This window comes from Zonotrichia leucophrys, chromosome 2, assembly GCF_028769735.1.
Source record: "Zonotrichia leucophrys gambelii isolate GWCS_2022_RI chromosome 2, RI_Zleu_2.0, whole genome shotgun sequence".
NCBI classification, from domain to species: Eukaryota; Metazoa; Chordata; class Aves; order Passeriformes; family Passerellidae; genus Zonotrichia; species Zonotrichia leucophrys.
In genome coordinates, this window is record NC_088171.1 from 18365752 (window position 1) to 18389058 (window position 23307).

Here is a 23307-nt window from a genome sequence, read left to right on the forward strand (position 1 = left end):
CACTCAGTTTTTAATTACATCAGATGTACTTCTGCTGTAAAATCAGAGTAATTCTCTAAGATGTTCTTTAGCAGACTATGATGTAGGGCTTTTGCAAATCCCTACTCCTTTTAATGGGCACAACCCATTACCCTCAAACTGGTAGTGACCCTGATTGCAAGAATTCCAAGTTTTTCCTCACACTTAATAAGAGCAAGGTTGGATGAGAGACACAGAAGGCACAAAGAAAACATGATTCCTACCATCTCATTCACATCTCTGAGACACTTATCCATCTCCATCCTCAAAATGGGAGATAAAAACACAGGCAAGAAATACTGCCACTGAGTGTGGCAGGTGCACTGGTTATTGAAGGCTAATCCCTCTCACATCCCTTAGCTGGAGTCACTAAGGAGAGGCTGTGATGGGGTTTGCTCATGTCAGTGCAGTGACACTAGGCTGCACATAAAACTTCAAAGATGGATTGCCATTCAATTTACTAAGCAATTCTATTTCCCCAATATAAATGGGAAGGGGAAAAAAAACTTAGGAGGAAAAAAAAATGTAGGGAAGATATTATTCTGGTTTTTTTTTCCCCCTCTGGCAAATTTAAAGAGAAAGGAATAAATGAACAAATTTAACTCACTAAGCCTGAGACTGCGCATGAACAAAACCTTCACATTATGGAACCTTCTTTGCTGCCAAAGGGCTAAGCACTTCTGTGAACAAAATGGGACTTGTTTGACACCAGGTGTTTCACTAAACTGCAGAATTTTTCAACAGGCACAGAGAGATGGGAACTAATTGCTCTCACCATACAGACTTCTACTTGTACCAAAACAAATCCAAAAGGTTTCTAAGTAATAATGCCTGCCTTGAGGCAGACTCTGCAGTCAGATAAACTCTCTTTAATGGAAGTTACTGATCACTCACCACTTGCAAAAATCAGGGCATTCTCACATATGAAGGCACAAAGAGAGATGAAGGAGACCAATTTCTAATGTACATGCTAGGAAAAAAATTACATTTTTCATGGAACAGTCTTGATACAATGTCTTAGTCAAGACATTAAAGAAATGTTTACAGAGTCATGTGGAAAACTGTGTAAAGTGTGTGATTTTACTTTGCTTTGTGCTTTGCAGAGACAAAAAAAGTTTCTTCACTGGGAGAGGTTCTGTGTGGAGAATGGATGAGACAACACAATCTGGCAACATGATCTTTCTGGGTTCTGCAGTTGAGTCAATGAGCTCTGCGCATTTATGGCCAAATTTTTTTACGTATTGTGTTGGTAGATAGGTGGTCTGTATTTTCTTATGCTGCTCAGTTTTCAAGTCTACAGCAGACTGGAACTGAACTTTTCATCCTGTCATAGAAGAGCTGAGTGGTATGTGAGATATTTAATCAGATATTAAGGGAAAGTTTTGCTGTTCCTCTATTTATGTTACTATTGTAGGACTCATTATGCACAACAGAAGGCAAATGTCTCAATCTCATAAAACTTGTTCTTAAATCTGCTGGCTGCACACTGCGCAAAATTGTTACTTTAGAAGTGGATTAGTTAACTATGCAACTTAAAAACTTCTCAGTTACTGTGCTCTGCACTTTTTAAGATGTCACAGCTCACTGCACCCATATGGTACTTATTTTCACTGACTTCTTCTATTTATGCCACACATTATACAAGCTAATAGTGTTGATAGCCAGTAATCTCACTGAAGGGTGCCAGAATTCTAAAATTATTTTATGAGGTTCAACAGAATTTATTTAAACATGTATGTTGCAAAACATCCAAGTAGACAAAACTTGGCAGTGTCAAAGGTACACCCAGAACAAAATGCTGGATCTGAAAACACTCCTTCCAAATTCTATATGAATTTGTCTGCACAACCCCTAGGGCATTGTTTTTCAGCTTTTTACCATGTTGGCATGCCAACACCTTGAGTGCAGCAGGCAGCTCTGACCTCCAGAGCTCCAGAAGGACAAAGTGGGGTTAAACAAGGGTAACTAATCTAGCCTCTGGGGGAGGGAGCAGCTGGCTGGGGTGGAGGGACCAGAAAGGCTGGAAATTCAGAGTTTGAAGTCTGTGGGGCAGGAGAGCTGCCCACTCCCACTCCAGGAGAGCTCCAGGACATGATAAAGGTTTATCCACTGCCTCCATGATTTTATGAAAGAAATGAAGAGCTATTGTTTACCAAATTGAAGGATATTAGAGCTATGGGGAAGCCAGTGAAGCTGGTGTGATACCAGTTAAAAAGAGATGAAGGAAAGCTCCTTCAGAAGATGGGAGCTTGCTGCCACAGCAAGAGGAAGCAAATTGTACAACTGTAGAGGAATTGCTGGATAAAGTTCCAAAATGGATACGAAGAGGAGGAGATTTGGACATTCCCTTTGAAATCCCATGGGGGTGCTGGAATACTCCTAGCAGACTGCAGAAGGCAGCTGGGTTCTGTGCTCCCCACACACAGCATCGGCAATTGCCTGTCAGAGACTGAGCTGGATGGACTTGCATATGCAGCTGAGTAAGAATTTTACAGCTGATGTGTGTTTGGCTAATGGGATAAATCCAAGGTTTGGCTGAGGCATCTTTTTTGCTCCTTGGATTTTGAATAAATTCAGACATGGATTTGTATGTTAAATGGTGAAAGAAATAGGACTGGAAGGGCATCTCACCATCTTGCTACCTCTAAGTAGTTCTACCTATGTAATTCTAGTTCAGTGCTAGTCTAAACCATTCTGTCCAGTAATGGGGACCTTCCATCCTCCTCACTGCCTCATGCAGCTTCAGTGCTTCACTTGCCTTATCTTTATGATATTTTCCTAATGCCTAACCTGGATCTTCCTTGCAATTGCCAGTTTTTACCACTGTTCTATCCATACACACCAAGTTATTCTTGCTTTTTAAAGCACATGTTTTTGTATTCAGAGATTGTTTTGTCCTTCCTCAAGATTACAGCAATCTACAAACTGAAAACATTCTAGAAGGTAGGAAAAATAACCTCTCCTTTCCAGATATGCAATTCTTTAGCCCCATTTACTCTAGCAAACCTTACCTGACACTTCTAGCTTTTCTGCCGCATCTCCTTTAGGCAGGGCTGCTGGCTGGGGAGGCATCTCCAGGTTAGGAATGGACTTCATTATATTGGCCTGGGCCTCTTCCAAGAGCTTTTCAAATTCCTTTCCATTATAGTGATCAAGGTTTTGTCTTTTCTCTTCCCATTTCTTTTCAGCTTTCTAGACAAAATCAGTAAAGCATCTATTTATTTTCCTGATTTCCATTGTGATCACTTACTTAAAAATAAATTCCATGTGTAAACATTACAGGTCAGTATGGACAGATTCTTTCAATTCTAGTCAGCAACTAAAGGAAATACATGAACAGTAACTGCACACTGTTCTGACTTGTACTGTGGTAGAACTGACACAAACACATGGCAGACTGACAGTGGGCACCGCTCACTAAAGGAACAAAGGCCAAATTTAAATCTGGGTCTCTGCCTCACTACATCACACTGGTGATTAAAGTGACTGTCTGTAATAAGCCACAGCAGTTCACCTCTGGGTTTTCCCACTGGAAATCACTGGAGCTTCACACTCTTTCACTTTTACTTCTCCATAGTAAGGGATATGGAGATTTAAAGAGTGAATGAAATCCACGTATGCAAGTGTTGCCAGAGAATTATATGCTATTGATCAAAAATAAGGTATTCTAAAATTGATAAAAAAGAATTCTGATTTTTTTCAATAAAGATAATTTTAAGAACACAGCTAATTTTGGTTACATGTAATTTTTCCGTTGCATTTAAAATCATATAATGATTTGGGTTGTAAGGGATCTTTACAGGACACCTAGTCCAACCCTTCTGCAATGAGCAGGGACAAAATCAGAGGGTATCTTCAGAAGTACAGTGCAATTAGGGGTTAAGTACATAAAGCCCCAGAATGCATTTGCAAAGTCCCACCTGCAGCCTCAAGAGTGAGACTGGGAGCTCAGACCCAGAGAGAGGACAGCTGGTTGAGTGGAATACACCGTACCTCAATTGATACAGCTCGATTTCTGCTACTTGCACTGTGAATTTCTTCAATGAAAAGGCTTTGCATGGTGCTGCCATTGACAGAGACCTGTGCTGCTGGTGTGGCTGCTGTGGGCTGGGCTCCTGCCGTGGGCTCTGGCGGGGCTGGGCTGGCTGAGGGGTGGCCAGATGTGGGCACAGCTTCACTGTGAGAGCCTGCAGAGGGAGAGCCCTGGGCGTGGGGCACCAGGGCTGCCGAGTGCTGGGACTGGTGCATGACAACAGGAGAGCTCTGCACGTGGTGGACGGTCATGGATGAGAAGGGGATGACTTCTGACTTGACTGACGACACCTGGGACTCAGATGGGACTGCTGGGAGGGTTTGCTGTGCGTGTCCCTGCGTGGGCTTGTGCTCCTCCTGGTTTTTCAGAGTGTCAGCTGCAGTGGGCTTTTCCATGGCAGAGTATTGCACGGCTTGGGATGGATCCACACCCCTCAGCAGTCCTTCTGTAACGTGTCTGCCCAGCCAAATGGAACACAACAGCACAAGGTCAGCACACAGACCAGTCAGGAGCAATATGCAACAATCAACTCATGCAAAGAAAAAGCACCAAAGTCAAAACAATCAAAATAGTGGCTTTTTATTTCCCTGATGCTCTCAGCTGTATGATTTTATAGCTTTCTCTCAGAGCCAGGAGCTCAGAATTTTAAAGAGGATACTCTAACTCAGATGATTTTGCCTTCTAAGGTGCTTACAAACCTTCAGTGATGTACTGGCAGTTTCCCACCAAACCAGGAGTTACAGTGGGTTGATTTTAGAGTGAGAATGCAAATCAGTTGATTAAACTGTATACAATGTATCTAGCTAAATAAGATGTTCCTGCACTAGAAGCACAGAAAAGTGAAGCAACATATAATGAGAGGCAGCAATCTGGCACATCGTCAAAACAGAGCCTCAAATGAAGGTTCTGCATCACATAAAGGTCTTTCCTGTCAAGAGTGTGGGGTAGGATGAGCTGAGGACATAAAGAAGCAACTATTTCTGGCAGCTAGCTGTGAAATGTCTGAGCTTCTGAGTGTTGCAAGCCATCAAATGCCATGAGTTTTCCCATTATTGAAACAGACTTTATGAGGCTTAATATGCAATTTTGCTGCAAAAAATTTGGTAAAACTTTGGTATGCATAGCTTATTGTTCTATTTTTCTTTGCAAGACAGGATATAAATGTAATAATTTTTAAGAAAAGAAACTAATATGAAAGGATATAGACATTTGTCTGCATGGAAAAACAAGAGATGGCTCTTAGAAAACCTGTTACATAAACCATTTTATCCATCTGCCAGTATTGCCAAATCCATTTTACAGATGCTCCAGGATATATAGAAACACTGGCAACACTACATTCCTTACAATAATGGTAGTGACAACAGGCTCATAATTTACATTTCCCTGTAATTGAACTAAAACTGAGACCACCACCACTTGCAGTTTTGAGCAGGAATCAAACCCAATGTCCACTGAGTTAAATCAGCAATTATTTGCTGTTCAAATATTCTGACAAACATGGCTAAACACTGGCACTTAGTGGACATTAATCTTCATCTACTATTTCTGCTTTCTCTAATGCATGTTCCTTGCAAAGAGGAGAAAAAGAATTTGAAGCCTATTCTTTCAGAAATTTTGGAATAACTTTACCCACTTACACTATTTTCCTATTTTATTTCTTACTGTTACCTTTTAGAGAATGAACCTTTCAGTGTCAGAGAATGTTTCTGTTAGTTTAAATTGCTGTAAACACCTAAAGTTAATTAGCTCAGGTATGAGACTGTTGCCACTGCAAGTTCTCTCATCCAAGCACTTCTCAGATCTGGAAATGCTGACCTGAGAGGCATCTAGTCTCAATTTTGTGAGATCTCAGTGACTGAGGCTGTTGGACTCACTGCATAGAGCACAGCAAAGGCTAATTTGATTTCCCTTGAGAAGGCTTTAAGATTAATCTATAAATACTGCAAGCAAGCTGAATTTCTCACATTTGCCATGGGTGAGGGGGAGACCACAAACCCAAAAGCTATTTCAGCCCTGCTTGAGGAAATTAGAAGAGAAGAGAGAAGAGAAGAGAAGAGAAGAGAAGAGAAGAGAAGAGAAGAGAAGAGAAGAGAAGAGAAGAGAAGAGAAGAGAAGAGAAGAGAAGAGAAGAGAAGAGAAGAGAAGAGAGAAGTCACCTCCTGAGCACAGTGAGGACATCGGTCATGCTGCGCACTCGTTTGAGCAGGCTGTCCAGCTTGTGGGGCTCCTCCTTCAGGAACCTCACAGCTTCCACCTCAATCCGCAGGATAGCTCGCATTTTGTTCTGCAATGTGGGGAACTCTCCTGCAAGGAAAACAATTGTGAGGCTGAGGAGGAAATTATGAGAGCCCTGGGCAGTAAAAGACGATTGGGTGAATGTCAATTACTTGAATGTCTATCTCTCTCCAGGGGCCATGCAGCATGCTCCCTAATCCCAGCTTTAAATCTTTTTGAAAGTTAATGCCTCCAGATCAAAGGCAAAACTGTTCTGTGTGGTTAAAGGAAAAGAAACACAAGTAAAAAGGAAAAGTACATACCTTTCAGGGTAGCAACAGCTTCTCCCACTTGACGCAGAAGAAAGGCTCCATCTTCAACGTCCTTCAGTGTAACTGCCTTGCTGGAAGCAGCAGAATCCTTCTTCAGGTCTTCAACAAATGTCTCCAGCTCACTGGCAGAAGAAATAACATGGACAGACAATTTAGGCAGGACTTTCATATTGCAAGCAAATATATGTAAACTATTGGAGTAAACTAAACCAGAAACTTCAACTGTGGCCCCCTTACATCTGACACCACAGGCTAAACAAATGACAGGATACCATGAAGGGAGGTGAGAATGCTGGATATTCACAGCACAGGAACAGGCTTGCAGCTACCCCAAGTCATTGATTTCTATGACAGGCTGCAATGTGCAGAGATCTTGACCTCAGGGCAGCTGTGCTACAAAGGGCAGGTGGGCTGGTGAAACACAGGAACAGCCCTCAGGGGATACAAGCGCTGCAGGGGGATAGACACTGTGCCACTACATCCAGTACTGGTTTGCACCTTGTGTTTTCTCTTTGTTGATGACACACAGAGGAATGCCCAACAGTTAAGAAACAACCCAAAACCTGGCACCAAAAGCCTCTTGATACAACCTTGTTTATCTGCCAGGTACTGCTAGACAGAACACAGGATCCTGTTTTTATGAACAGCCAGACTGAAACAGCAAGTGTGCATTGTGTGCAGCTCATGCTCAGCACTTGGATTTAAAAGTGAATCACTTTGGATGTTTTTTCCAATCACTGCCATTCTGTGCTCACTCCAGCTCCATCTGGTGCTTCCTTCTCACCTTTCCCAATATTTTTTCCAGTCTACTTATACTTCACATAGAATTTTGCAATACTTGAGACACATAAACTCTGTTTTTGCTTGGGAAGGAGCCACTTCCTCCCATTTGAACTTGAGATAACATTGCTTTGGCTGGAGTTTTCCACAGCTACATAAAATTTTGTCAAAAACCCCCAACCCTGAGATGCTTTATGGGCAACTACACAAACACCCATGTAAACACCTTAAAAAGATCATCTCTTGAGTATCTAGGAGAAATTAACTTCTATTAAGATACCAAATTTACTCACAGGAATATTCTAGGAAACATTTTAATTGCAGATAGAAAAACTTGCAATGGAAACTCTGAACTGACAAATCAGCCACTTATTTGAACCTAATCTTGGGCATCATTTCTTGCATCCATCAGGGATTAGTTTTGCAATTGCTGTAAGAGAATCAGGGACAAGAGGATTGCCAGGAAAGGGGTGGGAGAACCTTGCTCTCTGCACCATCTGCAAGTCTTGCATTTCCACATATTTCCCTTCCACTTCCATGCAAAGCCAGGCATTTCCCAGACCCATCTCAGTGGGGAAGAAAAGTAGGTGGCCAGTAATGGAATAAAAATAAAGAAAATTCCTTACAGCACTACTGTACATGTAGGTCTGTTTAAATCAGAAACACAGTCCTACAGAACAGTCCATGGCAACACAACAAACAATATGTCTCATACACACAGGAACAGAAACAGGATCAGCACCTGAACATTAAGCATGCACAGCAGAGTTCATTTCAATCCAAAACTAAGAACTTTAGAAACGAAAAAATTACTTTGAATAGAGAATCATAAGCTGTGTCTGAACAGATCACAAACAAGTGGAGGTAAATGATCCTGTTCCCACTTTCAGACCACTTTTCCCAATGCCTCTGCCTTCAGAAAGCTGTGGGAGTCCCAGTTCCTCCCAGCACAAGCAGGCTTGCAGGAAACAATCCACTGGACCACACGATGGCAGCAAGGGAACACTTCTAAGGGTGTTTTTCCAGTCGCAGACGCTGCTAAAATGCAGGTATCTGCTGCCTCTGTCTCTGCAATAAAGGGCACAGACACACTCTAACAGAGCTGGAGGAAGAATGTGGCCTGCTGTCACTGTCACTAAGGCAAGGGCTCCTGCCCTGCAGGACAGTGCTCTGCAGTCATGCATCCTCCCTAGCCCTGGTATTGGCACTGAGGCTGGGCAGTGCTGCTTTGGGAATCATGGGGTATCCCTCCTCCCTTTTGGAGATCAGCACTGGAAAAGCAGCTTCTCAAGTATTTACATCTACCAGGCAATAAAACAGATGAAGAAAGATGCTTAAATTTGTTCATCTGTGGCAAGAAGAGAAAGGAAAACAAAGAACAATATTACAATGTTTGAAGGACTTTGAGGTAGCTGACAGTGGCCCACTTTCCCCTTTGTTCTTTGAGCAGAAATGGAAGGGTCATCAAAAATCCCCTTGATTCCATATACTGTCAAACAAGACAAGTGATCCTAAAATTACCCAGGACCGCATTGCACTGCTTCATTTTGCTAACTGCAAGGGAAAAGAAACTTCATCCCTTAGGACCCAAAGACTGAAACAGTCTCTAGAACTCCTCTTCTCTCACTGGAGGAAACACTTGGCTTTACAGATTGACCTGAGCAAACTAGCAAGACATGCACATTAATCCAGTTTCAGAAGGCTGATATAAGATAAACAATTTTTCTACATCTATATTCTACATGGGGAAGCCAAGGCAGCCCTTGTGCTGAGATCTCTCTTTAGGCAAAAAAAGCCTCAGAGGATCTGCCTCAGACTGGAATATCAGTAGAAAAGGCTACAAAACATCTGACAAAATGAGTGGTAACAAATCACCCAGACCAGATTGCATTTGCCCAGGAGTTCTATAGCAACCTGAGGTTGAAACAGCTGAAATATTAATGATAAGCATGTAACTTCTTGAATAAAATTGCTTTGGAACCAGATTAGTGGAAAGTGTAATAAATGATACAAATAAAATTTTTTTAATGGTATGGAGATATTCTGGGAACTGTATTCTGGTGACACTGGCACTTAGACACGTGTGATGGATAGGTATCAAAATACAGAATAAACAATAAAGAATCAATGAACAATGGATAAATTTGCTGTGTTAGGTAGGAATTAACATGGCTTGTGTAAAATGAAGGTAAGTCTCACAAATCCACAAACAACAGAAGTTTGGGGACAAAGTATACTGCAAAAGGCTTTCAGCAAGGTGTTTGAGGAAAAGCTTTCAAGAATGCATAGTTGCCATGGGACAAGAGGAAATTCTTGGATAAAGCACTGAAGTAAAGATAAAGGATCAATGAACAGCTAACTCAATGAATGTACTTTGCTGGTGGGTTCCACAGGGACCACTGCTAGGGTTGGTGCTTTTCAACATACTATAAATAATTTAGAAAAAAAAAGGATGAATAATATAACAAAAAAAAAAATCTCAAAAGGCTACTATATTATTCAGGGAAATGCAAATGAAAGGTGGCTGCACAGGACTGCAGATGGGCCATGTGGTACTAACTGACCAGAAAACATCAGAGATGAAATTACCTCCTAATACCTGTAAAATGAAGAGGAGAAATAAAACCAAAATCAACCCCATCTAAAACCAATACCTTCCCAAAACCCTAAGGTTTTATATACAGTGATGACCTTAGAACTGATGGTCATCCACTGTGAGTGAGATGTTGGATATTTAATGCAAAGCTCCTGTGGCACATGAGGACAGGGAGATCACACCATGCACGAGGTCATGGTGTGCCTCCATCAGACAAAGCTGCTGCAGGGCTCTCCTGTCTCCCATCTCCATCCACAGCTGTGCACCAGAGCTAGAAAGGGCAAAGAGAAAGGCAAGAGGATGATGAAATGTAGAGAAAGGCTTCTAGAAGAAGGTTAACTAAGCAGACTGAGACTTCCCGGGCTGGAAAAAGCATGAGTGGGGGAAAAGGGAGTGGAAAGGGAGTGTCTATAACATAATGACTAACATGACAAGGGTAAATATTCTGCTGTCCATTATTTAAGAGAGATGAACAATTCAAAAACAAACAAAAGAGATTCTTCTGATACACTTTCCCAAATATCTGCTACTAGTAGTTCTCCCAGATTGCCAAGTGAACTTTGGCTTTCATGGACCATAGTCATTATTATTATTTTAAAAAATCTGATACTTTTCCTAACAAAGTATAAATTGTAAGCTCCTATGGATTGTATCCAATTGAACAGATTGGATGTGGCTACAATTTAAATACTGTGTTTATAACTCCCTTTATTAAAGTGGTTAAAATGTACAATATTGAGTGGCCACACATCTAACATGCTTGTTATGACATATATACTTCATTACTCAATGTATCATAACATCATCATTTGTCCTTGATCTGGTAAATCTTAAATCTAGTATCTACAAGTGCTATATATAACACCTCTAATGCTGAGTCAAAAGACTAGATTGAAAAAAAACCTAATTAAATAAATTAGGTAATAAATAAACCTAATTAAAAAAATTAAATACACATTTAATTCAGTGTATTTTACTGTCACAAGTGTACATAAACACTATGTTTAACAGGTTTCATTAGATACCTTCTGAACTGTAATCCTGCTACAGTTGTGACACATGTGGGCACACTTCTGTAGGCACCATTATGAATCTGTTGAGCAAGCTTTCTGCTCAACAGAATGCTTGCTTTGAAACCAACATTTCTGTTGTTTGCCCCATGAAACTGCCAATATGTTTATTTCCTTATTTCACAGAATCACAGAATGGGTAAGGTTGGAAGGCACCACAGTGGGTCACCGGGTCCTACCTCCCTGCTCAAGCAATAATCTTCAGTTGCAGAAGGAAGGACTTTTTAAGCTAAGATTTACCACCTAAGAGTAGTAAATACACTTTTGTGAGTATTGCAGTAATCCTCAGGCTCCAGTGTCTCACATGAAGACAGTCTACTGATTTAGTCTTATGATTTAGGAAAGATCAAGAGGGTGACAGTTGAAATCCTAAAAATGACAATTTTTATGCCCTGTTGCTTTGCATTTGTTTGTATATCTGCAGTGGGATCAGTTTAGTTGTAAATGCCTATAAAGAATATTAACCTTTTTCTCAGTAATGTCAGTGACATTTGATGTGTAATTTTGTGCTGTATGCTCTTACTATGAACAGCCATCAGCTGTTGAAATTATTGTTGTCAGATGTGCTTTTCTTTCAGGTCTGACCCTACAAATGAGCAAATAAATGACAAAGAAACCTCATTGGACACAACTGATTAAAAGTGAATGTTTGTTTCTAGCATCTCTAAAAGAGGTGAAATAACATTTGAACGATTTAAGAAATTTTCCTGTAACTTTAACAAATGAAGTAGCACAGAAGTAGCAGAAACTCTGGGAACAGGAATACCTCCAAAACCTGGTAAAACAGAACCATTGCAATCCAAGTCCTGTCCTTAATGAACAGCTGTAACAGAGAATGGCACTGGCACTTGACCTCACTCTGTATCCATTTTATGAGGCAATGCCATAAACAGCCACCACACAAATTGCTTTTTCCATAGAGATCAGACAATCCAGGAACTTGGCAACAAGGTACACAGGAGTGAAGTGAGGAACAGGAAGGTCATTACTTAAGGCTACAAACCAGCTGAGAGGATTAATTACACCAGCATGGACCATTATTGCACATTCAACTCTTCTTCACGGGACTCTCCATTAGTAACACCAAACCTTCTCTTTACAGATGCACCTTTTTATTACAAGAAGTATTAATCTGACAACTTATTGATCAACAGGAAGGATTTACTCTCTTCAGCTGTCAGGATCTGTACTCTATGGCTCTTCAGTCATAATTTCCTGACAAGCTGACTAGAAATTTTTTTACTTATTATGAAGCAATTCTTCAGGTGTGAGATAAATGCAGCAATGAGAAATAATTAGTTATATAACATCTTACAAATGTGAGTGTTAGAATTAGTTAAACTGTTTATTAACTTCAGCTTTATCTTGTCTCCTGCTGACCCTGAACTAAACCAAATTACTTGATCCCACCAGTCCTGGTGAGCCAAAGTTCTGGGGAAAAAAAACCAGAATCTTCCAAAGGGCCTTTACATAATAACAAAATAAGGTACACAGTTAAGCAGATGGAAACCTCAGTGAGTTCATTTTAGACAAGGACTGGCATTGAGGACTGTAATTAAAAACGTCACTCCTCTTTTTGAGCTTCCCCCACCTCTCCCCTGCAGTAGCCAAAGCACTTAGTATTGAAATGCAATTTTTGTACTTAAAGCCAAACTCATTATCTTCCTTTGAATCCCTTTGCTCTTCATGAAATTTCTCCCTCCTTCCCTAAAGCATAATACATAAGGCTGAAGGGGAGAACTAGGATAGAGGGAGGCTTTCAGAACACAGGGGTGGGCACAGTCCTTACAGCCATCTCTCCCTTTACAGGGGACTTCTGAAGAGGTTGAAACTCTTGGTGCTGCTGGGATTTACCCAGTGGGCTGTGCAGAGAAGGACTCCCAGTCAGGACCAGTGAGCTGAACAACACACACAGTTTTACAGCCAATGTGATACACAGCAAGGACACATAGCTAAAACACCATATACAAATGCAATTTACCTGAAAGCAGTGGTAAAAGTTTCTACTCTATGAAAGAAAAAGACAGGCAAAAGCAATAAATTTGAAGAGGTTTCTCAACCCACCATAGCTTCTTTACAATCTTTTCCTCCTCGCTGAGGTATTTCTGCCTCTCTTGTTCCACCAGGTTGCGCTGTCGCTGCACAGGATCTTCAAGCCTCTTCACTGTTTCGATCACTTTGCCATTGATTTCTAGCTCTGCTTTCTTCACCATTGCCCTCAGCATCTCCTGGTTCTGCAGCTGTTGCACAAAAGAAATCAACTTCAATTTTTCCTGCTTGACTGACATTCCTGGCAACAGAATACACTGCAGAGCTCAGAAAGTTGGGATAAACACCATCCTACAGTGAGGGAGTGTTTTTACCTTCTCCTTTCCTTCTTTAGCCGTACCTATAAACATTACTCCATGTATATATATATATATAACTTCCAGTTCCAAACTGATAAACAAAAGATGTTGGGATCAGTAAATCACCTTCAATGCATAACTTTTGCAAGGATTGTGGCTCCTTTATTCTGCTTGGTTCAATATGAATCAAGAATTAATTGCACCTCATGAGAATGCTGGATGCTTGACTTCCACTTTCCATCTATCTCACAAGCTCATGCATCCCACAGCCCATACGTGACTAGTGGATAATCCCACACATTAATGTAATGGCTGGAATGCACTGCTGTTTTCAGAATGGAGGTTTTCAGTCTCTCAAGTGGCAGAGGAAGGACTGTAACATGTGGTGTAATTTGGTACAGGCATACAGCTCATCTGCAATACATAAAACCTCCATTACCCACCAGAAAAACCCCCCCTTTATAATATGGCAATTTTCTGAGAACCTCAAGTCACACCTTCTTTCTTGTCTTAGCCTGATGTTAAATAACGCAAGCATTCATTGTCTTGCTGATAGTAAGCTCACAGAGCAAAACAGAGGCAAGAAGGCAAACTAGGCTGCACTCTTCTGTGGGTTGCCCTGGAGCAGCTATGAGCCATGCTCACAAACCAAACCTGTTTAAGTCTGTTACGCAAATCACAAGATTCAAAGTGATAAGCAGGACTCCACCTAGTCACAGCTTTAGGATACAGGCAACATGAACACAACTCTGTTAGCCCAGGAGTCATTTCATACTGTAAGATTTTTAAAAAACACCCGTGTTAATTGGGGACAGAATTCCCATTTTAAAAATAGAACTTGAACTGTCAGCTGTCTTCTAAACATCCAGGCTTAACAGCCAAATCACATTTAACACACAAAATAAACCCATGACCTAACAGGAAGAATCACAAAAATAGGATATCTATAACACAGTATAATGTAGTAAGCCTTCTTTAAAATCTATTTCAGAAAATTCATGAGAATAAAAAAAAGTGCCTTTGCTGAGACAATTCTTTCCAACCAATATGGGCATGAGAGAAACAAACCAGTTCCTCACTCATGACTCTTCAGTCCCTGTGCCTGACTCTCTTACTCTCTTCTCCAGCTACACAACTGTGATGAGAGGGAGGGTAACACCTCACTGCAGGGGTGTGTGTGTGTGAAATCTGAGCTGTTACAAGCAGGAGGAGTTAGCTCAAAATTCAGCTGAAGAGACGTGACAGCAATTACTGAAAAAATGAAGCTGAAAAACATTTCAACAGCCCAGAACTATATAAACAACATCTAGATTATTTTGAAGACAGTATGTATTTTGTATGTGTATTTTCCCCATGATTGGATAATGTTTGGATTTGATAAATTAAAATCTCTTACTGCAAGGCCAGCACAACTATCTGAGATACACACCTCTTTCATTGTGTCATATTTTCAAGTAGGAAAAGCTAAATGAATGAATAAATGGGTGAATGAGCATGTAACACTTCAGTCACACAATTTATTCCCAGGTCTTTAAAAAGTGGGGAAATTTGATACATGGAAGTGAGTTAGGATCTGTAAAACATCTGATCCGAGGTCAGTGAGAAGGTCAGTAATAAAGTTAGACTTAAGTCTCAGGTGTCCAGAATTTAAGTCCTTGATGTTCCTCAGCTGGTAAAAGGGACTTCCACTAACAGCAAAAGTGAGTATGTGTGAGCGTGTGAGGTTGTGAAATGGCAGGCACATGGTTTTTCCTATTATGGGGGTATGTAGAGGAGCTATATTTATTGTGGTGACGTGTACAGCTAAGGTGTTTGTCACCTCCATTTATTAAGTGCTTGAACAATACCAGGAAGTTTCAGTCATAAAAGTTCATCTATTTCTGATAATGAGAACAGAGAATAAAAATGTAACACAATAAGATTTCTAAAAATCTTGTATGTTGAGGACTCCCAAACCTCAGAGTTTGGAGTGAGCTCTTTAATTTTGGAACATGACTCAATCTTGGTATCAAAGAAATGCTTTTACTATTCCTATGAAAATTCATGCAATAATTGGCTAGTTACAGAAAACCTGAGCTTCTTCATGCCTTGGGAACAGGGTCAAAAGATAAAGAAGGGAGAAGTACATATGGGTTCAGAGAGACAAAAAGAACTGTAGGATGGGAGCAATTGTGTCAGTCAGCAGCCAAAGGACAGCATGAGGCAGGGAGAGCAGGAGCAAGAAGGAGAAGGCAGTCTCTGGCCATCCCATTTACCTCTGTGCTCTGGAACTGAACTTCATTCTTTCTTTTCTTCTGCCAGCAGAAACACATGTGAGACTCCCTGGATAAGTGCACACCCCATCTGCCCCTCTGAGCACCTCTGCTCCACCATCTCAACGAAAAGATGTTTTATGGATCTGCCACAGTTATTCTGGTTCCACAAAACAGAACCTTTGTACTATAAGCTTGCTTGAAAACAAGCCAAATAAACAATCTTAAACATTCATTCTTGAAGAATCTTTCTTGAAGCAGTACTGAAGTTCTAAAGGCATGTACTAAAAGTAAGGAAAACCAATGCAGGCTTTCCTGTCACCAACAAATGGTAATTTCTTGCTAATTTGAGTTACCTCATCTTATAACTGCAAGCAGCATTCATACAGAATTTAGCATGCTTTTTTTGAATTCTCGCATCGCTCATACATTCTTTACCCTTGGTTCTCACTTTCAGCCTCACCAATTTCTCCAGATACCTTCCTTGGCCCTCTTCTTCATCTTGTGCTTCAGCCATTATTTGTTACTGTTCTCACAAAACTACCCCAGCTCTGCCTCTGGTACCCCCTCCAAGCATAATCTGATAACCAGTCCAGTTCACTTCGAACCAATTATTATCTATTATCTATGAGACAGGTAACTAGAAAATCAAGTATTGGTTCACAACCCTGCTCCTCATTAGGAGACAAGCATGACCTGCCCAGTGGTATCTCCCACCTCCCCATGAACTCTAGGGCACAGCCACAGCTGCCTGCAGCTCAGCACCTTGCAGAATCTAAGTATCTAGCTCCTGAAGTTTGTCACCATACATTGATTAAAGCCAGCAGCTCCAGTTCTATAATGCAGGTCAAATATATATTAATTTCTAATTCAAAGTTACACTTGTGAAACTGAGTATCATACCATTTATGACAGTGTTATTACATTTTCTGTCCTTTCTGCAGCACTCACTTCCCTGCAAACAGTGCACTAAGTGAAGGAAAAGCATGCATGCACACACGTTCCTAATGGGGAACATTAATCATATCTAACTGTGTTCCCTTAAAGTGAGTTCAGTTAAAGGAAAGGAGTAGACAAAAAATCCAGTGCACATATAAAATAATGATATAAACCATGCACATATATCCAAGGCTTGGTTCAAACCTGGTACTAAGAGCTCTCAATACCTGGGAGCACAGAATGAACAACCCCACTAAGTCATCATGGGCTCAATTGTTACCAGCGGCAAATCCATTCAGGACACAGGCTGGGTTACAGCCCATCTCTGGCATTGAGGAAAACTCCAGAGCACCATGAAATGAGTCTGTCCTGAATGTCTCTGAAAATCAGAGCACTTAGAACATGCAAGTGTAGTAGCAAGAAGTGTACGCAGCCTCTAGCAACAGCCATGAGGTAAATGTATGTGTGCCAAGGATCTCTGTTGAAAATCCAACCACATCTAAACTTTTTGGTGGCATCTCACAATATATGTTTATCTGGTGTGTGAATCAATACATCTGAATCCATTGCTGCTGGATATGGTTTAAAAAGAAGATTTTGCCAGCACAAACAAAGGATACACAAATTAATGGGTCTTTTCTATCATGCATTTCTCTGATTCTATTAAGAAAATTAGTATGAACTTACAGTGGTAACATCAATTGAAAATTAAACAATAGACATTATTAAACACAGTTTTATGTCCTGTTCCTGTTTCTTAGTTATCCTGCCAAATTTTGTGCCTGTATTTTTCTGAAGTGTTTCTTCTAGTCTGTCACTGTATAAAAAATTCACACAAACAGGAACAAACTGACTGCCAGACCAGGAGAAACAGTGAAATTGAAAAATAGGAAGCACTGTCAAACATGAAATGAAAACAATCTGGGAAACCAGAAAAAATACTTTTTTCCTTCTACTTACAATTATTTTTGAAAAAAATGTAGCACAAAGTATATAATTTAAAATGTGATATTGCAACACTCTTCAGTTTAAAACACTGCTTGTTTCACTTGCTGCCCTACAAACTGTGAGCTTTTTTTCAAAATAGCTCAGGAATGCCATGACAGAAACTCTCATCAATGGAATTTATGTGTAACATACCAAAGCTTCCCTTGAGCTATAGGTTCTTCCACTGACTATCAAAATTTCTCCACTTCCCACTAGCTCAATGCACCAAGTTTGCTATAATTTCTGAATTAAGGGAAGCCAGCTGGAGTTAATGAGCACACTCGGGATATGTCCTTTTTCCTTTCTCAAGACCTCCTTGGCAGCATTGATTTGTGCAGATGGTAGAAATTCCTTCACTGCTGCGTGCCACAATGTTATGTCTGATCACAAGTAAGGCTTCTGCCCTGGGCAGGGCCATGGAGACAAAGCTCAGCCAGGGAAATGCCACCTCCTTGGTGGGCAGCCCTGTGGGAAGGAGGAGCTCCCTGCCTCCAAGCAGCCCTGCAGCCTCCAGCCAATTCTGGGGCCATGTGCTGAGCACAGCTGGGGACCAGACCCAAGGCATTTGCCAAGAGCTGCATTTGGCACATGGTGTGGAGGAGGACAGAGGCGCTGCAGTGGTTTGCAGCACAAATGTGGAAAAATATGCACTTACACGTAATGTGCCAGGGCAGAGATCACATGCCAGTGTCTTCAAACGAGATGAGGAGCACGATGGCTGGCACGTAGGCAGCACTGCTGAGGACAGCTTTTGAAAGGGACATTTGCTATTGGAGCATACTCATCCTAAACTGAAAGTTTAAACACAGGGGAGTTGTATCACAGGCAGAGGTCACCTGATACAACTCTTTGCTCCAAATATCATCTGCCATCTCTGCACTCCCAGCAAACAGCACAGGACATTGTCACAGGACCTTCAGTTGGACACATTTTCCTACACTGATGTTTACCTCACCCTTCTGCTTCTTTGCTTGATGACTGGTTCATAATTCAATTTTCTTTAGATAAGGAGGTGAAGGTAAAATATGCTCTGAACTCTGATTTGCATTATCATTATTTTGTTCTAAAATTTATCAGCAAGTCAAATGTGATTGACATGGTACCATCACCCTGGTTATAAAACCAGCAGCTGCAGCCCTACAATAGCTATCACATGATGTCACTTTCTGGGTAAGGAGGACTGGCAGAGTATTGAAGCTTCCCCCACCGTCCACTTTGTCTTACAAGAAAGTGCTCTGCCTTCTTTTCCATCTTCTCAGACAATACACAGTGCTCTTCAGTTTCCAATTAAGTAAAAGGCTGAAGACCTGTACAGCTGCATATGCTTATTTTTACAGTGTCTGAGATGAACAGCATATATTTATATTTGCAGCATGACTGTATGTGCCAACATACTATTTTTGTTAACTCTTCATTGGTTGTATTCTTTCTTGCAGGTTTTGAGGTGTTGACATGTGTATTGGGAAGGTATTCTTGAAACCTGAGTGTAAGTGGGACACAACAAACCTTTGCCGCAACATTTGAAATATCGTTTTTTCTTACTGTTCAAGTTGGCTGCTTTTCTGGATTCTGTAAATATAGCACTCAAACTCTGGCTTAATGCATATCTAGTGATCCTCAGCTACATTTGGGTTTCCTGACATCAAAGTTGTTTATTCAGGGACTTAAGATCTGTCTCAACTGTAAACAGTATGGAGTAGGAACATGGTTCTTCTGACATGTTTATACAGCACATAGCATAGCAGGATCCAAACTGTAATCACAGACTTGATATTATTGTAATATAAATAGTGCTTTAATCTATAGAGTCATCCAACAAAACTAGAAATTAATTTTTTTTCTCAATATCTTAGCAACAGTAGTTTAACTGAGCTAATTCTCACACCTCAAGAACTATGCAAGCTTTTGTGTCTGTAGTACTTGGGTCTGCCCTTTGCTAGAACTCTGCTACTGAGACTGTACAAAAGGTAAAGAGAGTAAATGAGAGAGAGGGAAGGAGCAAAAAGGCATTTGCTGCCAAGCCACCTTTTTTCCCAGCATTGCCCAGATAACCATACCTGTAGCTGCTTCATCTGGTGCAGCTGCAGCCGCAGATCCGACACGCTGCGTTTCATCCCGTGCAGGCTGAGCTGCATTGCTGGGGCTCCAGAGGGGTGGTGGGTGACAGCTGACTCCACAGCTCCCAGGGCATTCTTCCCCCCAGAGATGGTGGCAGCACCTGCAATGAGCAGCAGCACAGGTTGAGTTCACAGCAGAGAAGGTGCAAACGTGACCCCTCCTCTGCCCACTGAATCCACAGGTATTTCACACAGGTGGATGAGGAAAGCAAATGATGGATGCCAATGTTCAGTATTAACAGGAACTGGCACCTCCTCACCCAATTGATATATATTTCTTTTAAGCCAAGTCTCATAAGCTCTTAGACATTTATATTACACCTAAAATAGTTCAGCTACTTTAAAAAGCATAAAATTAGTAAAATAGCTTTTGTAGTAATGTTAAAAACAAAACAAAATTAATAAAAAGCAAAATAATAGAACTCTTTACAAAAAAAAACAAGCCAAGTGCTAAATGTTCTTGGTCCTAGTAAAACACCTTACAAGAGCAATTAGTTTTTTTGTTCTCTTCTTTTTTCAAGTAAATTGCTTAAGCAATACTTCTTCACTCTTGTCCAATTAGTTATCCTTAAGTTTAAAATAAAGTCCCTCAAATCCTATAAAGTGTCTTTTTACCTAATTAAAAAGAAAAAAACTTCTAAGTTTTTTCATTTTTAAAAAACCAAAAAAAAAGTTTTGTCATTCCATGAACAAAAAGCACATTCCTATACAATATATTTTGAGGGAAGCCTGCACAGCATCAGAGTAGTGTATCTGTGCTGGAACCTCAGTTCTACCAAAGCACTGCATTACTCCAGGACTGCTTTCTACCACATGCAGTGGAGAGGGGACAAGTTTTAACTGCAGATGACACAAAACAGCAACAAATCAAATTGGTTCTGGAAGTAACTTCAGGACTGTCCTCCCAGGAGATGTCTGAGACCAAGTTGATGCAAACTGATTCACAGGACTCCTGAATGACGTATTTGTTGATTAATCATCACAGGAGATGGATTCAGTCAAGCTGCCAAATATGGGAAAAAGATTTCTATAGAAAATCTTGCTTCACTGCTTAAAGGACAACTGCATTATTTCTAGCAGGTACCTCCAGCAGCAACCCTATAAAACCAGAGGAATTAAATGATGGTGTGCCAGAGGCTCTCCAGCCATGTTACATCCACCCACTCCCTCTTAGTCTGTCAGAAAGGAATACAGCATAACACAAGGAAATGAGCCGAGCCACACCCTGAAAATAATTATTGTTGTCCTCACAAAACTTTCTTTGTTAAAGAATGCTGCTCTTCTGCACAGGAACAATGCCAAGCTTGTTCTTTTCAATCTCAAGTACCTGTGAAGAAGCTCTCTTTAGACAGAACAAGCAAATTCCAGTTCATCAGGTATTAGAAATGTCAGCTCATTCTCACAATTTGCACTTACACACCCATATTTTTCAAATTTTTTTCCTAATGTGTCCCTCCCCGCTCCCCACTCCCTGAGCAGACAAAATGACAGACCATCAGTACAACAAACTTAATTTTTTAAGTCCAGTACTTTGTAGTCCTGCAAACTCTTCCCATCACACTGCCAAATCCACTTTATTCCTTGATCCCAAATGGCACAGAAGGCTGATGCTCCCTGAACTACAGCATTAACTGGCCCTGACTACAAGAAAGACATTGAGAGGTGGACCATGTCCAGAGAAGGGCAACAAAACTGGTGAAGGGTCTGGAGCACAAGTCTAATGAGTAACAGCTGAGGGAGCTGGGGGTGTTCAGTCTGGAAAAAAGGAGTCTCAAGGTCCTTATTGCTCTCTACAACTGCCTGAAAGGGAGTTGGAAGGAGGTGGGAGTTGGTCACCTCTCCCAGATAACAAAAAATAGAACAAAAATTATGGGCCTAAAGTTACAGCCAGGGAGATTTAATATTAGGAAAAATTTCTTCACCAAAAGGGTCATCAAGCATTGGAAGAGGCTGCACAGGGACGTGGTTGAGTCACCATCCCTGAAGGTATTTAAAAGATGTGTAGATGTGGTGCTTAGGGACCTGGCCTGGTGGTGGACTTGGCAGTGTTAGGTTAATGGCTCAACTGGATGATCTAGAAGGTCTTTTCCAACCTAAATAATTCCATGACTCTATTCCATGATTAGGTCATTCCCTACTTCAATTTCTTCCTTCTCTATGATGAAAAAAAGGATCTGAAGAAACAGAAAATAGCTCATCAATGGATTTACACAGGGATTTTGGTCATCATCTGTTCCCACAACCACACATTCTATCAAGTTTAATGAAATCAAACAAAAAACAGTGTTGTGAGCTTTGCCTGCTGAAGGCAAATTTTCAGTGCACTAAAGAGCATGACAGATCTTCTGACTGGAATGAGTACAACTCTCAGAGTGGGAAGTTCTCTCCCCATGCTCTCATCCCTCATAATCTTTTGAACTATTCCTCCAAATGAGCCTGAGTACAGCTCAACATAACAACACAGTTATTCCTTTTCCAAGAGGAGTGGATACCTCAAATACAACCTTTGCAAAATTCATCTAGGGGAAGGACTCTTAAAGGATGGACATCACACCAGCCTATTTTTATTTAAAAAAAAAAGTTTTAAGGAATCATGTTTGTTACTTTACCTTCATTTGAAATTCTGCTCAAAAAAAGCACAGGCTGAATCCATGCTACATACAGTGTGCCATGCTATGAGCTTCTGGAGACATGTTTAGACAAAAAGTTCTTCTAGCTTAGTGCAGGCTGTTGTAATGCTATACCACCCCTGAACCTGCTCCAGCTAGATCTGCTTGGTGCTTCAACAACAGTACTCATCATTACACTGCTGAGCAAGCTGCTGCACATTTTTGCTATACTCCAGTATGATTCAATGGTCTCTTGACTTTCAAAGAGCTCCTTAACAGAAAGCAACACTCAAGAAATAAACAGTCCTCGTTCACTGCCATTATGTACCCACTCCATGCTTGTCTAATGTATGCTCATACTTATCTGTCTACATGTACACTGCAGTTTCTCCTACAGTCAAGCATCTATTTCCCTCCCACATGCACTCTTTTTGCCTTTTTTGTTTAAGAGAATGGTATTTAGTTCATAAACCTTACAGACAGAAACCACCAGAGAGTCTGAAAAATGTGGATAAGCCTCCAAGAGTTCTGATCCCTAGCCACAAATCTGGACTATTTTTGAAAGCACACCTACCTTTGTGCTTTCTTTGCCTCAAGAAAAAGCTCCAAAACCTCAGCCCCTGACCCTGTGATGAGGCAGCCAAGGCATGAATCAGACCCCACCAGTCCCTCCCCCCATGCTGGACCCCAGTCAATTCATATATTTTCTCAGGAAGGGGTGCCTGCTTTCCTTTTAGTGTAGATGGACTGTGATCTGCTTCTGTAAGCAATAAATGTCTCCAACTCCCTACAAAGCAGCTCTCCTCCTCACTGCTGCCTCAGCCACCTCTTTTCAGCATGAGGTGCTCTTGGCTGCCACAGTGTCCCTGCTGCAGAGTGTGCTCAGAGCCTGGGAAACGGGGCAGTGGGACTGCTGACTGCAGCGGGTGTGAGACACAGGACACTAAGTGAGCCATAACCATCAGCAGCTGATTTCTCACACATTCATATTTTCACCAAGAAAGAATAA

General features: G+C 41.0%; 1 protein-coding gene across 14 annotated transcripts in view; it reads right to left on the reverse strand.

The window, feature by feature from the left end:
- The window catches only part of KIAA1217 (KIAA1217 ortholog), a 356974-nt gene that overhangs the window by 13269 nt on the left and 320398 nt on the right, over positions 1-23307 (reverse strand). For all 14 annotated transcript variants that reach the window (XM_064704110.1, XM_064704108.1, XM_064704111.1 and 11 more), the window contains 6 exons: positions 19630-19790; positions 13111-13286; positions 6592-6722; positions 6211-6358; positions 4012-4507; positions 3030-3210 (listed from right to left, as the gene is read on the reverse strand). In XM_064704110.1, coding sequence (XP_064560180.1) covers positions 3030-3210; positions 4012-4507; positions 6211-6358; positions 6592-6722; positions 13111-13286; positions 19630-19790 — 1293 coding nt within the window. The remainder of the gene's footprint in view (positions 1-3029; positions 3211-4011; positions 4508-6210; positions 6359-6591; positions 6723-13110; positions 13287-19629; positions 19791-23307) is intronic.